This window comes from Artemia franciscana, chromosome 14 (genome assembly GCF_032884065.1).
Source record: "Artemia franciscana chromosome 14, ASM3288406v1, whole genome shotgun sequence".
Classification (NCBI taxonomy): Eukaryota; Metazoa; Arthropoda; class Branchiopoda; order Anostraca; family Artemiidae; genus Artemia; species Artemia franciscana.
The window spans coordinates 1698643-1713367 of record NC_088876.1 but is presented as its reverse complement, the minus strand read 5'-3'; the positions used below and the strand labels follow the sequence as shown (position 1 = coordinate 1713367).

The following is a 14725-nucleotide window of genomic DNA, read 5'->3' as shown; positions in this document are numbered from 1 at the left end:
GTGATAAAGTGAATAAGGCTACTGGTACAAATAATGCTGAAGCAGAACAAGTTCTTATTTTTTGGGTTGATTTTCGGGTTGAGCATCGAAGCAGTGACCTGTTACATGTTCAGAATTGCTACTAATTAGGAAGGAGAATAAGGCTTGAACTCTTCTAAAATGCTTGTGTTAATAATAAAGCTAATAAAAATTATGCCCTGAGGACATATAAGGTTTATATAGAAAGGATGATCGTGTAGACTGCGAAGGGGGCTCATTGGACTGCTAATCAGAAGTTCTAGTGTCCTTCTTAGATTCAGAGTAATTGGATGGTGGATACCCCTCTCACATCTCCTATTTTACCGAAATGCAACTTACATAAATTTTGACATGGCCATTTGTTGTCGTAAAAACCCCAAAAAAGGCTAAATCGATTGGAAATTGAAGGGGTTTGTGCCCCTTTTAGTATTCAAAAGTGATTGAAGGGAAATAAACCCCCCTCAAACCCCCACCATTTTCCTAAACATATCCAATTCAGAATTTTACGATGGCAATGATGTTGATTGGTGCACTGTAATTAGGATTCTTTGTCCGAGAGGGAGAGGGCTCGAGTCCTAGTGTACCCGATTATTTGGTTTGGGACAGGGGTCAGTGGCATGACTCTGTAAGCTCTGCCAGGGTCGACCCAGCTGTAAATGGTTACCTGGAAAAATCTAGTGAAAGTAAGCAGGAAGATGTGCGAAATCATAAGATTACAGGCCCCCAGCCCCCCACTGCACTTCCTGTCTGTAGGGCCAAGAAACGGGGATCAGCACCGCCGGTAGGGACCGTAAACTCCAATGCCGTATTCTTCGGCTGTTCAGCACAGTTAAAATGTCCAGAATTTCTTTGAGGATGACAACCCCCCGCCACCCTTGGGGTAAGGGTTGTAGCTTATATCCTGGGGGCATATAAGGTTTTTATAGAAAAGGTGGTCATTTAAACTTCGGAGGGGCTCACTGGATTGCTAATGAGAAGTTTTAGTACCTTTTTTAATATTCAAAGTGAGCAAAGGGTGGATACCTCCACTCCCACACCTTGTATTTACCCAAAATGCATCAGATAGAAATTTTGAGATGGTCAGTTGTTGTCGTAGAAACTTCAAAAAAGGCTCATTCGATTGGAAATGGAAAAGGCCTTTTTTAATAGCTAAAATTGATTGGAGGGCAACAAGCCTCTATCCCCCCCCCGATGCCCATCAATCCCCAAAACACATCTAATAAAAATTTTGAGAAAGCCATTTTGTTAAGCGCAGTTCAAAGGTCTGAAAATTATATTTTTGAGGATGACACCCCCTCAGAGCCCTCAAGGGTCATAAATTATGCCCAGAGGACGTATAAGGGTCTTATGGAAAGGGTGGTCGTATAAACTCCGGAGGGGCTCACTTGAGGAAATCAGATATTTTAGTTCCCCTTCAAGAGTCAAAATGATCGGGGGCAGCTGCCCCCTCCCCTACGTTTTATTTTCCACTGTCGAATCCGGTACACATTTCGAAATAGACTTTTGTTAAAGAACAGTCCAAATATCATAGAGTAAGGCGTTTGGGATTGACAGAGCCCCCTCCCCAGAGTCTAGGGGGAAGAGTTGTAAGTTATGCCCCAGGGGAATATAAGGTTTTCTATGGAAAAGGTGGTCGTGTGAAATTTAGAAGAGGCTCATTTGATTTTAAATGTATAGTTCTAGTCTCGTTTTAAAAGTCAACCACGATGGAGAGCAACTAGACCCCCTCCCTGACATCTGCCTTTCCCAAAACACATTGAAATTGTTATATAGCCATTTTGCTTTTTATAGTCCTAAATTAATGTAACAATATTTTTAGGGTGGATACAATCCCCCAGAACCCAAGGTCAAAGGTTTTAGGTTATGCCCAGGGCATATAAGATTTTTAAGGAACGGATAGCTGTATAAACTTTGATCGGATGGAGCTTATTTGATTGGAAATCGAAAGTTTTGGTGTCGTTTTTAAGAGTCAAAAGTGAATGAAGGGACGTCAGCCCTCCCCCCCTAGCCTATCATTTCCCAAAATATACCCGATCAAAATTTTAAGAGATCTGTTTTGTTCAGCATTGCTAAAAGGTCAAGTATGGAGGATGTCAACCTCCTCACAGTCCTAAGGACAAGGGCTGTAAGTTAGGCAATTAGTTCAGTGTTTAAATATAGTATATGTTATTGAAAAAGGTATGTATGTTTGAACTTCACTTTTCAAGAAGACGAGGAGTATTCAGGCAAGCCTTTCAGTGAATGCTGAGGGGAGTGTTGAACTGAATCAAAACACATTGTGTAAACGGATTGTAAAAAGGGTACACCACAGGAATAACTGGGTATATTAATTTTGAAAATTCAAGAAATGATATGTGAGATGATCAAAAGGCAATATTTGCATGCTATCGATACTACTACAACTACCACCACTACTACTACCACACTACCCTATTTTGAGCATTAAGGGGAAATTTGAACTAAATCAAAAGACGATATGAGCGTGAACATTGTCAAAATGGTTTATTTCAAGAATTGATTTGGGTATTAAGTAGAAACATTCAGAGACTACATAAAGGGGAAAATAAACTCACCAAAAGGTAATATGTGCACACTACTGATAGTACCACTTTTACTACTAAATTGTTTACTGCTGCTACTACTACTTCTGTTACAACTATTTGTAGGGCTAATGCCCATTGAGATGACAATTGCAAGAACTATATGAACAGAAAGGTATCAAAAGGACGTATCAGTAATGTCAAAGCAACGGCTAATTGTATTAAATTTAAACTAAATTCTGCTAATAGTACTACCACTATTAAACTCTATTGCTAGTAGTATCAATACTACTGTGACTACTATTACAACTATGTCTAAGGGCACGAAGGTAAAATTTTCAAGAAATTTTGAGGGGGGTAGATGAATTGAATCAGAATACGCCGTCTGCATCCAGGCTGTCAAAAATCTGTAACAGCAATATCTTAGGAACAGTCTGGTGTGTGAAGTTGAAACTAACAGGGCTTGTTGTGAGGGATGTTGAACTAATCAACAGAAAATGTTTACATCCTAATGCTACTGCTTATACTCATACTATTGCTGCTGTTACTATTATTACTACTTCTATTAACACTACTACCACTAAAGCTTAGGCTACTACAATTATTTCTACAGCTACTACTACTACTACCGCTATTAAAACTAAGGATATTAACGGAAAAAATTTGAGATACATAGAAACTGCATGGAATTAAATCGAAACACAATATGCCCACAAAGGTTGTCATGCGGACGCCTCAAAAATGCTTCAGGAATGGTCGATGGTACATGGTAAGCTGAAACTTTCAGCTTGTATTGAACGGGATGGTGAAAAAACCAAAGGCGATATCCGCATACTGCTACTAATGCTGATATAACTATTGCTACTGCGCAAGCTAAGGGTATTGAGGTGAAGCTTCTAGGGAACATTTTTCACGTGAAATATTTTTTCACGGAAAGATTTAGTAGCATCGATAGCATGCAAATATTACCTTTTTGATCATCTCACATATCATTTCTTGAATTTTCCAAATTAATATACCCAGTTATTCCTGTGGTGTACCCTTTTGACAATCCGTATACACAATGCGTTTTGATTCAGTTCAACACTCCCCTCAACATTCACTGAAAGGCTTGCCTGAATACTCCGCATCTTCTTGAAAAGTAAAGTTCAAACATACACACCTTTCTCAATAATATATGCTATGTTTAAACAATGAACGTATTGCCTAACTTACAGCCCATGTCCTTAGGACTGTGAGGAGGTTGACATCCTGCATACTTGACCTTTTAGCAATGCTGAACAAAACAGATCTCTTAAAACTTTGATCGGGTATGTTTTGGGGAATGATAGGCTAGGGGGGAGCTGATGTCCCTTCATTCACTTTTGACTCTTAAAAACGGCACCAAAACTTCCGATTTCCAATCAATAAGCTCCATCCGATCAAAGTTTATACAGCTATCGGTTCCTTAAAAATCTTATATGCCCTGGGCATAACCTACAACCTTTGACCTTGGGCTCTGGGGGACTGTATCTACCCTAGAAATATTGTTACATTATTTTAGGACTATAAGTAATAAAATGGCTATATAACAATTTCAATGTGTTTTGGGAAAGGCAGGGGGTCTAGTTGCTCTCCATCGTGGTTGACTTTTAAAAGGAGACTAGAACTATACATTTAAAATCAAATGAGCCTCTTCTAAATTTCACAATTCATTATAAATAATATTTCACTTCTAGTACATCACCAAGTAAACTGAGCCAAAAAAGCATCAGCCAATCAAATGGCATGTCTGTGCAGCCTTCAAACGAGCCAAAAGGAAATTCCCAAAGGAAAGAAGATTTGAGACTTACCCGAATGATGCTGACCATATTCTGTACATTTCTTTTATGCTTCTTACCCCTGATGGTAGTCAATATTGCTGATGATGAAGTAAGGAATCTTTAATAAATATATGATTGACTTTAAAATAAATTTTAAAAAAGAATTGTAGATACAAAAGGAAGAATGAAGATAATTTAAAGTTCACTAATAATTTCAGATACAAACATATTAAATTATGATGGAATGTGTCAGGCTAAAATATAAGTGTTAACAACGATAACTGAAAAGTAAAAAAAAGTAAAAATAATAATTGTTAAAATTGCCATGCTTACTTAAGTTTAATTTCAGTAGATAGAAAAACAATTGTAATTATTTACTTACTTACTGTGTAATCTATGAGTCATCCCATCCTAACTGGCAAAGGAAACCGATCTTTCAGGAATGCAGGAATGACCACTACTAAAAGCTGCTTTATCTACCCGCTGCTCCTTGTCCTGCAATCTGGAGCAATATTAATCCCATATCGATCAACCATGGTTTCAAAAATATACCCTGGGCTCAATGTATACTTTTCCGTGTCCGTTATCTAAAAGATCCGCAACCAGATGGTTTTAAATCATTTTTCCCAGGCCCTCCCTCAGTCCGACCATACAATACTCGTTGTCCTTTAAGTAAGCTTCCTGTGCCTTTCATTGTCTCCGAATGGTCTAAATTTTCGCCTAAAAATGTTATTACAAATTATTGGAACACATGTGAATCTTTTTTTGATCAGAGTCTATCGCTGTTAACATTAAAAACTAAAATCAAAGCTCTGCTAATTAGTAAATATTAATTTGTGAGTAGCTCCCGGTCCTTCAGCTATCGGATTAATATTGAGAATAGTTTTAATAAATGTTTTTTGGCATTTATTTTTTGGTGTGAGATAGAGTGAGAAGTGTGATGACATTCGTTTCTTCTGGGTTTGTTTGTTTTTACCGTTATATTGTCACCCGGCTTTCAAGCCAGTCTCCCTGCCGGGGATGTTATGTGAATAGTTTGAATATGTATAGTTAAAGATTAACCAGTCGATAAAGAAATAAAGAACTTGAACTTGCTCTTAATCAGATTGGTTACCTATTAGAGCAGCCGTGAATGTAGGAGTTTTTTTTTAGGGAAGAATAATAAAAAATTGTTCTTATTTGAATAAAAAGGGCCCAGAAACTTATGGAAATCTTGCATTTTGGAGTTCAGCCCTGAAGCTCCCGCCCTCTGGGTACATCCTTGTGTCAGATTCAACGAATAGATTAGATAAAAATAGAAGATTTAGTAGATTATATTAAGATGGCGCAGTAGGTGACAAAGGAAATTTCATTGTCGTGATGGACTTTGTCCTAAGGAACACGGCAAAAGCTATGGAGAAACATAAAATCTAATGGTAGAGTAAAATTTCCCTAGACTTAGAATGTACAGATGACATGATCAGCTAATTAATTTATTAGAACTAGAAATTAAATGCTCTTGTACAGGTGATTTTTCCTTCAATAGTTTTGGCAAAATCTAATTGCTAAAAGTAGATGCAGAGACATCTATCTCAAGTAGTATTATAACATTACCTGCGGGTTTGAAAGTAAAGGTTATTATCGGGTTTGCACTGTCAGAAATATGGCATCACAATACAAACAAACTTACTTCCTTTCCAGCTTTCCTTTCAAAGAAGCAAACCTTCAGAGCTTTGTGAAACAGAAACCAAAAAGAAGTTTGGCAAGTTAAACAACACAAAAAAGTTCATATGTAGGTAGTGCTATCTGCCTAAAACAGTCTTTAACTAATCCTGCTGGAGGTGTGAAAATAAAGGATTATCTGTGGATTGTGCTCGGTTGTCAAAGAAATGACAGCTGTTACCTCAGGATATAAACGCCCAGGATGGTTCAGCATCTTGTTCAATGAAAGCCACTAATCTCGTTAATTTTCAAGGTCAATTTGTATCATAAAACAGTAACTAAATTCTTGACGACAAAAATGAAAATATAATCTTGATATTAACCTTGAAAGTACATGAATCATGAATCACTGTTGATACCAATAATCAGTATTTATTTCATGAATTAAATATTAATTCCCATTAATATCCCTTTTCATCAAATTACTGGATCGAAATGAATCGTAGGCTTTAAGCATTATACAGTGTTTTTTTTCTTATTTTCTTACAATATAAGAAATAAGTTCTATATTTATATATTCTATAGGCATAAATATCAATATTTATAATCTATTAATTCTATGGCTATTTAAATTCTATACCTAAGTCAACTTTTTTATCGTGTGGAAATAGGAAAACTGTCAAAAATCCTTCTACATTTTATGTGTTTAGGGTCAATAAGGAAGGAAGCACCGTATATCTTGACTTATTTACCTTAATTCATATTCACCTTGTTTGAAAAAACCTCGTAATTTAATAACCCATGAGAGTACTTGGATTTGGAAATGCACTCATACACTGCCAAACTTCTTGAAAAACCTTGTGGCACACCAAGGATGTCTTAAAGATTTCATACCAATGTTGTCGTATTTCTTCCTTGGATAAGGAAAATGTCCCTTGTCCCATGTCCCATGATCCCTTGTCAAGTTGAGTTAGTGCTGAATAGCGGAAGGATAAATCACATCCATGGAAATGGTAAGTATAATTCAGCCTGAATGAGGTTAGATACAGAAAAGCTTAGACGTAATAGATACAGGCTGAAAAATTTGAACATATATGTTAAGATTGTGCTCAACTTGATTTTATATTATCAAGGGTGTCTTCCACCTACAGTTGACAGTCCTACAAAAATCAGACATCATGGCTACTATAGGGGGCATTTTGTCAGCCGAAGAATATTTTAGTCCTCTTCTAAGGCTAAATGAATGCATCTACTCTATTGTAAGAAAAACAATAGAGTAACTACATAAGAGCTGATTCTTCCTATCTTCGTATTGCTTTTATTTTTTTTTAAATATACAACCAGTACAGCTTCTGCGCGCCTATCCCCTCACCACCGTCTTATCCGTTTTTTTTTTCGTTGACTTTGTGTGTGTATTTGTTTTTCTCTTTGTGTTTTTTGAATTTCATTTTTGTGTGTATCTAATGTTTATTTTCTTCTCTTTTTTTTCCATAGTTCGTTATTTTGTGTGTTTATTTAATTTTTTGTATTAACGTAAAAAATTTATATTGTCATTACTTTTCTTTTTTTGTATGTTTTGCTTTTTTTTGTGTGTATTTAATTGTTTGTACTCCACATTTTAATACTTTTATAGTGTTGTTGTGGGTAAAAAATAAATCATCATCATCATCATCATGTATATATATATATTATATATATATATATATATATATATATATATATATATATATATATATATATATATATATATATATATATATATATATATATTATCTATATATATAAAAAGAAGTTGTTTGTGTACTGACGTCATGTTTGTTTGTCGACTGACGTCATGTTTGTCGACTGTATATGACGTCATTAAGGAGAAACAGCCGACGAAGCTGCTCAAAGAGCTAATGCCAAAAGGCTTGCGGCTAATAGAGAAAGTAAGAAAAGAAAGCGTGCCGAGGAATCACAACAACAGCGTGAAAACAGGTTTGCGGGTAATAGAGAAAGTATGAAAAGAAAGCATGCGGAGGAATCACAACAACAGCGTGAAAACAGGCTTGCGTCTCAAACAGAAATCACCAAAAGAAAGCTTGCCGAGGAATCACAAGAGAAACCTGAAACAACCTGGACAGCGAGAGTCAAAACGTATCAAAACTGAAAATGATAGCGATGATGACTTGGTTTGAGATACCTACCAGATTTTAGTTAAAAAAACAAAGGTTCGGCGATATGTATTTCATAGTGACGAAAGACAAGTCAAGGTAAAACAAACCAAACAACTTGAAAGTGATACCGATGATAAAAAAACGACGTTGAAAGGACTATCGTTTCCCAGTTGCAACATCTTTTCCACATAAATAATAATTTAGTGCTTCTGTTCAAAACAGCAATCGAATTGATGCCTACTGATACGCAGCTATCAACGAAGTGGCAATCGTTATGGTCGGTGATCAGTTCTTACCTCGAGATAATATTCTTTATAGGCGATACAATCAGCTGGATAATCGCCGGTTCATAGACATGACATTACGGCCCGTGTCTTCCGGCAAAAGCTGCTCTCCTTCATCTCCTACAGAGTTATGGGAGAAATACAAATCACAAATGGCCGAGAATATACTCCACCGAATACGGCTAGAAAGGTCAGATATGACCTTGGACTTTACAACAGAAATTTATAACTGCACTTTAGTTATGATTGAAGATTTGTGCTTATCTATTGCAAATAAACTTCTCAAGCATTTGGGAATGCCTTCACCTAATCACACATGACATTATAGCCCTTGTCTTCCGGCAAAAGTTGCTCTCCATCATCTCCTACAGAGTTATAGGAGAAATACAAATCGCAAATGGCCGAGAATATACTTCACCGAATACGGCTAGAAAGGTCAGATATGACCTTGGACTGTACAACAGAAATTTATAACTGTACTTTAGTTATGATTGAAGATTTGTGTTTATCTATTGCAAACAAACTTCTCAAGCATTTGGGAATGCCTTCACCTAATCAGACATGACATTACGGCCTTTGTCTTCCGGCAAAAGTTGCTCTCCTTCATCTGCTACAGAGTTATGGGAGAAATACAAATCGCAAATGGCCGAGAATAATCTCCACCGAATACGGCTAGAAAGGTCAGATATGACCTTGGACTTTACAACAGAGATTTATAACTGCACTTTAGTTATGATTGAAGAATTGTGCTTATCTATTGTAAACAAACTTCTCAAGCATTTGGGAATGCCTTCACCTAATCAGACATGACATTACGGCCTTTGTCTTCCGGCAAAAGTTGCTCTCCTTCATCTCCTACAGAGTTATGGGAGAAATACAAATCGCAAATGGCCGAGAATATACTCCACCGAATACGGCTAGAAAGGTCAGATATGACCTTGGACTTTACAACAGAAATTTATAACTGCACTTTAGTTATGATTGAAGATTTGTGCTTATCTATTGTAAACAAACTTCTCAAGCATTTGGGAATGCCTTCACCTAATCGTTCTGCTAGTTTATATATATATATATATGTATATACATATATATATATATATATATATATATATATATATATATCTATATATATAAAAATAAGTTGTCTGTCTGTGGATGTGTGGATGGATGTGTGGATGGATGTGTCAGGTGACGTCACCTGAAAAAACTGGATTAGGTGACGTCAAAACTGAAAAAACTAAAAAAAGGCAAAAACTACAAAAAAAACTAAAAACTAATAAAAAAAATAAAAAAGCTAAAAAACTAAAAAAACTATAAAGGTAAAAACCAATAAAAAACTAAAAAAAAAACTGAAAAAACTAAAAAAAGGCAAAAACTACAAAAAAAAACTAAAAACTAATAAAAAAAGTAAAAAAGCTAAAAAACTAAAAAAACTAAAAAAACTAAAAAAAGGTAAAAAACTAAAAAAAATAAAAAATAAAAAAAAACTAAAAAAAAGGAAAAAACTGAAAAATAAGCTAAAATAAAGGTAAAAACCAATAAAAAACTAAAAAAAAAAAGGAAAAAACTAATAAATGACGACACTCAAAGAGAAAGCGACCAGGACAAAAAACTAAAAAAAAAGGCAAAAACTACAAAAAAACTAAAAACTAATAAAAAAAATAAAAAAGCTAAAAAACTAAAAAAACTAAAAAAAGGTAAAAAACTAAAAAAACTAAAAACTAAAAAAAAACTAAAAAAGGTAAAAACTAAAAGAACTAAAAAAGAAAAAAATAAATGACGACACTCAAAGAGAAAGCGACCAGGACAAAAGGAATGTTCGATTAGCAATCAACAAAGCACCGGGACACAGGGAGTATAAATGACGACCAGGACACAAGTAAAAAAAAAAAATTAACAAAACTAAAAAGAAGGTAAAAACTACAAAAAAACTAAAAAGAAAAAAAAACTAAAAACTAATAAAAAAACTAAAAAATCTAAAAATCTAAATAAACTAAAAAAGAAAAAAAAAGGAAAAAAATAAAGGAGAAAAACAAAACTAAAAAACGAATGTATATACAGACCGGTACACCGGGATACAAATGACGACCGGGACACAGGGAATATAAATAACGACCGGGACACAGGGACACAACTACAACGGGGACACCGGGGGAAACAGGGGGATATAAATGACGACCGGGACAAAAAAACTAAAAAGAAATAAAAACTAAAAACTAATAAAAAAAACTAAAAAATCTAAAAATCTAAATAAGCTAAAAAAGAAAAAAAAAGGAAAAAAATAAAGGAGAAAAACAAAACTAAAAAACGAATGTATATACAGACCGGGACACCGGGATACAAATGATGACCGGGACCCGGGACACAGGGAATATAAATGACGACCGGGACACAGGGACACAACTACAACGGGGACACCGGGGGAAACAGGGGGAAGACTCATATAGATTTAGATCCTTCGACACCTGGTGGCGGATAGGTTAGAAATGCCTGACCTCCACATCGGATAATCCTGAGCCAGAGACTACAGCTCATGGAGGGATGATCGTATTACTGTTGCCTCAACTTCAAGAGAACAACCAATGGTGATCTGTTTTCTACCACTCTTCTAGAGGCCCGGAGAAGGCCAGATCGAAACGCCAAGGCGAAGTCATTTCTGCTTCATTCGAGTCACATGAACCTACTAGTGCCTCCTTCTATGTCGAACTTTGTTGGTTACTGGAGGCTGCTTGGTGAGAAACCTGGTCCTGGTGCTAGGTACTCTATCAGCCCAACAAATCGCAAGTATTCTTCGCAAGCAATTATTCTCAAACCCAAGTAGCTTTTAGTCCACCAAAATGAAAACACAGCTTTATATAAACAAACTTATATAAACAAAGTCATCGAAGTGGTGAACTCAATAACTACTAGTTACCTGAATGCCGCTAATGAAACCCAGGCTTTTCTGTAGACATTTCCAGAGGTAGGTTCAAGGTTACAAAAAAAGTTTTATTGTTTCTAATAGGCTGTTCGATGTTTTTTTTTACCCTTCAGTATCAAGTAAAAAGCCACTAATAAAAATCATGCGGGGTTGATGATACATCAATTTAAATTAGTAGTGCCCGTTTGAAAATGAAAGACTACTAGTGGTTGCAACTCAACTTTTGAAAATTTGAGAGTGGCTTTCTCAGAATATAAACAGAATTGTTCCCTTTCCCAAATTTCTTTGAGTTTCGTTTTTACTTGTTGATTCTTAATTTGTTTTTAGATAACTGTTCCAGTGTTACACGTTTTTGCTTCTATTCTTGCGTGGGCTTCGTGTGTAGTGAATCCTGTCATATATGCTGCCAGCAATCGCCAATATCGAGCTGCGTACAGAGCCCTGTTCTGCAAAGATGGGCTAACCACATCTCAAGCTAGTTCCAATGCATCTGGACGAACGATGCTCCAATCAGTGTGGCACTTTGCCACTCATGCTGATCGTATTCGTGTCATACGGACAAATGTGGTCTAAATTATTTGATTAACTTTGACACTTTTGGGGAGAAATTAAAAACAGGGCACTTCGTATCAATTATTTTGCAAATTTTTGCCAGTAATCAATGAAGTGAGAACCATCAAGTCACTCAGCAGTTCTAACTTGATTCAACTTGATCAGTTCTACTTGATCTGTTCTTCATTCTAACTTGATCACTTCTAACTTGAATCAACTTGGTAATTAATTCCCATGCTGACCACATTCATATTTTATGGACAAAATGTCCTTTCATTTTTTCAAAAGTTCAAATGAATAATGGTGATAAAGACACATGCACAGTCATAGTGACGAAACTCTTACTAAGTAAATCTTACGGACGTACTGTCGTAACTGATACTTCTGTTTGAAAAATTGTTTGACAAAAATTGTCTGTTTTATCCAATAGCTTCAATAGAAGATAAATTAGATTAACAAACATGTGGTGCATGTGGTTGGTCAGTGAAATGATTTTACAGGCGAGACAAAATGCCACGCATGGCAGTTCTATTCAACTTGAATGAGTTGCACTTCTGTCAGTTCAATTGTTTGTTCACCATACAGATATTATTTATGTTGTATATATACTTAGTACAATTTATTTAAAATGCAAGTAACAAATCTATAATTGTTTCCTATCGAAGGTTTTAGTATCTTATTTTGCTGTCCTTTGCTCCACTTTGTGCACTTAATAACCTTTTTTAAAGAAAATTATAGAATGAGAATTAAAAATGAAATATATAAAGTTTAATAAACTTTTATTCTTATAACTTTATCAGAACCAAAAATGGATACTGAGTATATGACGAATGAAAAATCAAACGTAGATGGTAGCGGTTGTATTCTACTTAGTGACTGTATATAAACAATTTTTTGTTCTTTACTATTTTTCCGGTTTTCCTGTTTTTTTTTCGGTTTTTCTCTTAATTCCTTCAAGACAGAGATGGTACCGCATATGGAAAGCACTTTCACATCATATAAATAAATGCTTCATTCATAACGGAAATTTTCTTATACTTTGGTATTTTTCTAGAAAACTAGACATAGTCTCAGGTGCGTGCACTGGGGTACTTCAAGTACCAGGCCTTCCCAAAATAATACATTTTTTTTTTATTTGCGGGCATTTCTTATTCAAACTGTCGATACGGTTCGTCAAAAAAAAAAACGTTTTCGAGCCTGTATGATACAACTTCCTCCAAAAAAACCGTGTTCGAGCCTGTATGATATAATCTGTAACGTAGATTCACACCGAATTTTTAACTCTCCGTGGAATTCATGCAGATCTATGGAACAGCTGATAATAGTAATTTATGACAATATATGTTTGCACTATTTTTATTGCTCTTAAGGTCTAATTTTGTAGATACTTTTTTTGAAAGCTTATCGACAAAATTATAGAGAAACTAAGATAGTGGCAGCCGAAGATCTAGCAACTCTCAATAATCTTTTATACTGTGTAGTCTCGCAAGCGTGGCCTAGTGTGTGCCATGCAAAAAAGTAGTTCTCCAAGTTAAATGGTGCATTAAAATGGATAAATGGTGCATAAGATAATGGTGCATTAAATCGTGTAGTTTGGTAGTCTGTTCGAAAATCTTTTATTGCTTCTCTAACAAATCACGTTTTTAAATATTGCTTCTATTGTATAACAGTAATTTATTGTGGCTGAGATTGGTATTTTGTTCAAATATATTTCCTTGGTTCCTTAACGGATCAATTTTATAAATGTTGTTTCTATTATTGCTTCTATTGTATCTTTTATTATATTGCTTCTATTATATATTTTATTGCTTCTGTTGCTTTTACTATTGCTGCCATTGTGTCTTTTATTGTATTACTTTAAATTGTATCTTTTATTGCTTCGTCAATTGCTGCGTCTATTAATTTATTGCTGTGTATATATGTAACTATTTTGTGCATGATAACCTGTTTGTCTTTATGAAAGATTGTAATTTTTGAAATTAGATGAAAAATTTTCTACAAAAACTACGTTACGGAATGTTTTGAGGCGTTATTCTAATAAAACTGAACCCAATTTTCTATAATGAATGAGCTAAAGCTGGCATTTGCCCGATATCCCAAAAACGAATAAAATATCTTAATGTAAATGTGGTTTCCTCTTCTCAATTACTGGGTCTAATTCATTAAATGTTTCAAGTATAAATCGGATGACGTTTAATGAAACCCTTTCTCTCTCTCTCTCATTTTATATATATATATATATATATATATATATATATATATATATATATATATATATATATATATATATATGTTTTTATATATATATATATATATATATATATATATATATATATATATATATATATATATATATATATATATATATATATATATATATATATATACTAGCTGTTGGGGTGGCGCTTCGCGCCACCCCAACACCTAGTTGGTGGGGGCGCTTCGCGCCCCCCCCAAGCCCCCCCGCGCGCGTAAGTCGTTACGCGCCATATTAGTTACGCGCCATTGTAGTTGTGTCCCTATGTCCCACCTGTGAATATAGATAGATATATTATATATATGTTTTTAACTACGTAAAACTTGCGAATATACAACATTCTTTGCTGTCCCATTGTCTGTGCATATAAATAGATTGTCAGGTTTACCGACTCTTGAACATGCAACATATAATGGTCCATGGGAAAACAATCCGTATTCAGATCTATACCTCATGATTCTAATGATTACCCATGAGCTTTGTTGATGGTGATTGCTAATCGAACATTCCCTGTCCCGGTGTCCCGGTCGTCATTTATATCCCCCTGTGCCCCCC

General features: G+C 35.1%; 1 protein-coding gene across 5 annotated transcripts in view; it reads left to right on the top strand.

Annotated features, from left to right (window-relative positions):
• LOC136035168 (protein trapped in endoderm-1-like) overlaps positions 1-13920 on the top strand; it is a 63628-nt gene extending 49708 nt beyond the window's left edge. For all 5 annotated transcript variants that reach the window (XM_065716738.1, XM_065716737.1, XM_065716741.1 and 2 more), the window contains exons 6-7: positions 4277-4469; positions 11689-13920. In XM_065716738.1, coding sequence (XP_065572810.1) covers positions 4277-4469; positions 11689-11934 — 439 coding nt within the window. In that variant the 3' untranslated portion in view covers positions 11935-13920. The remainder of the gene's footprint in view (positions 1-4276; positions 4470-11688) is intronic.
• The last annotated feature ends 805 nt before the right edge of the window (positions 13921-14725 follow it).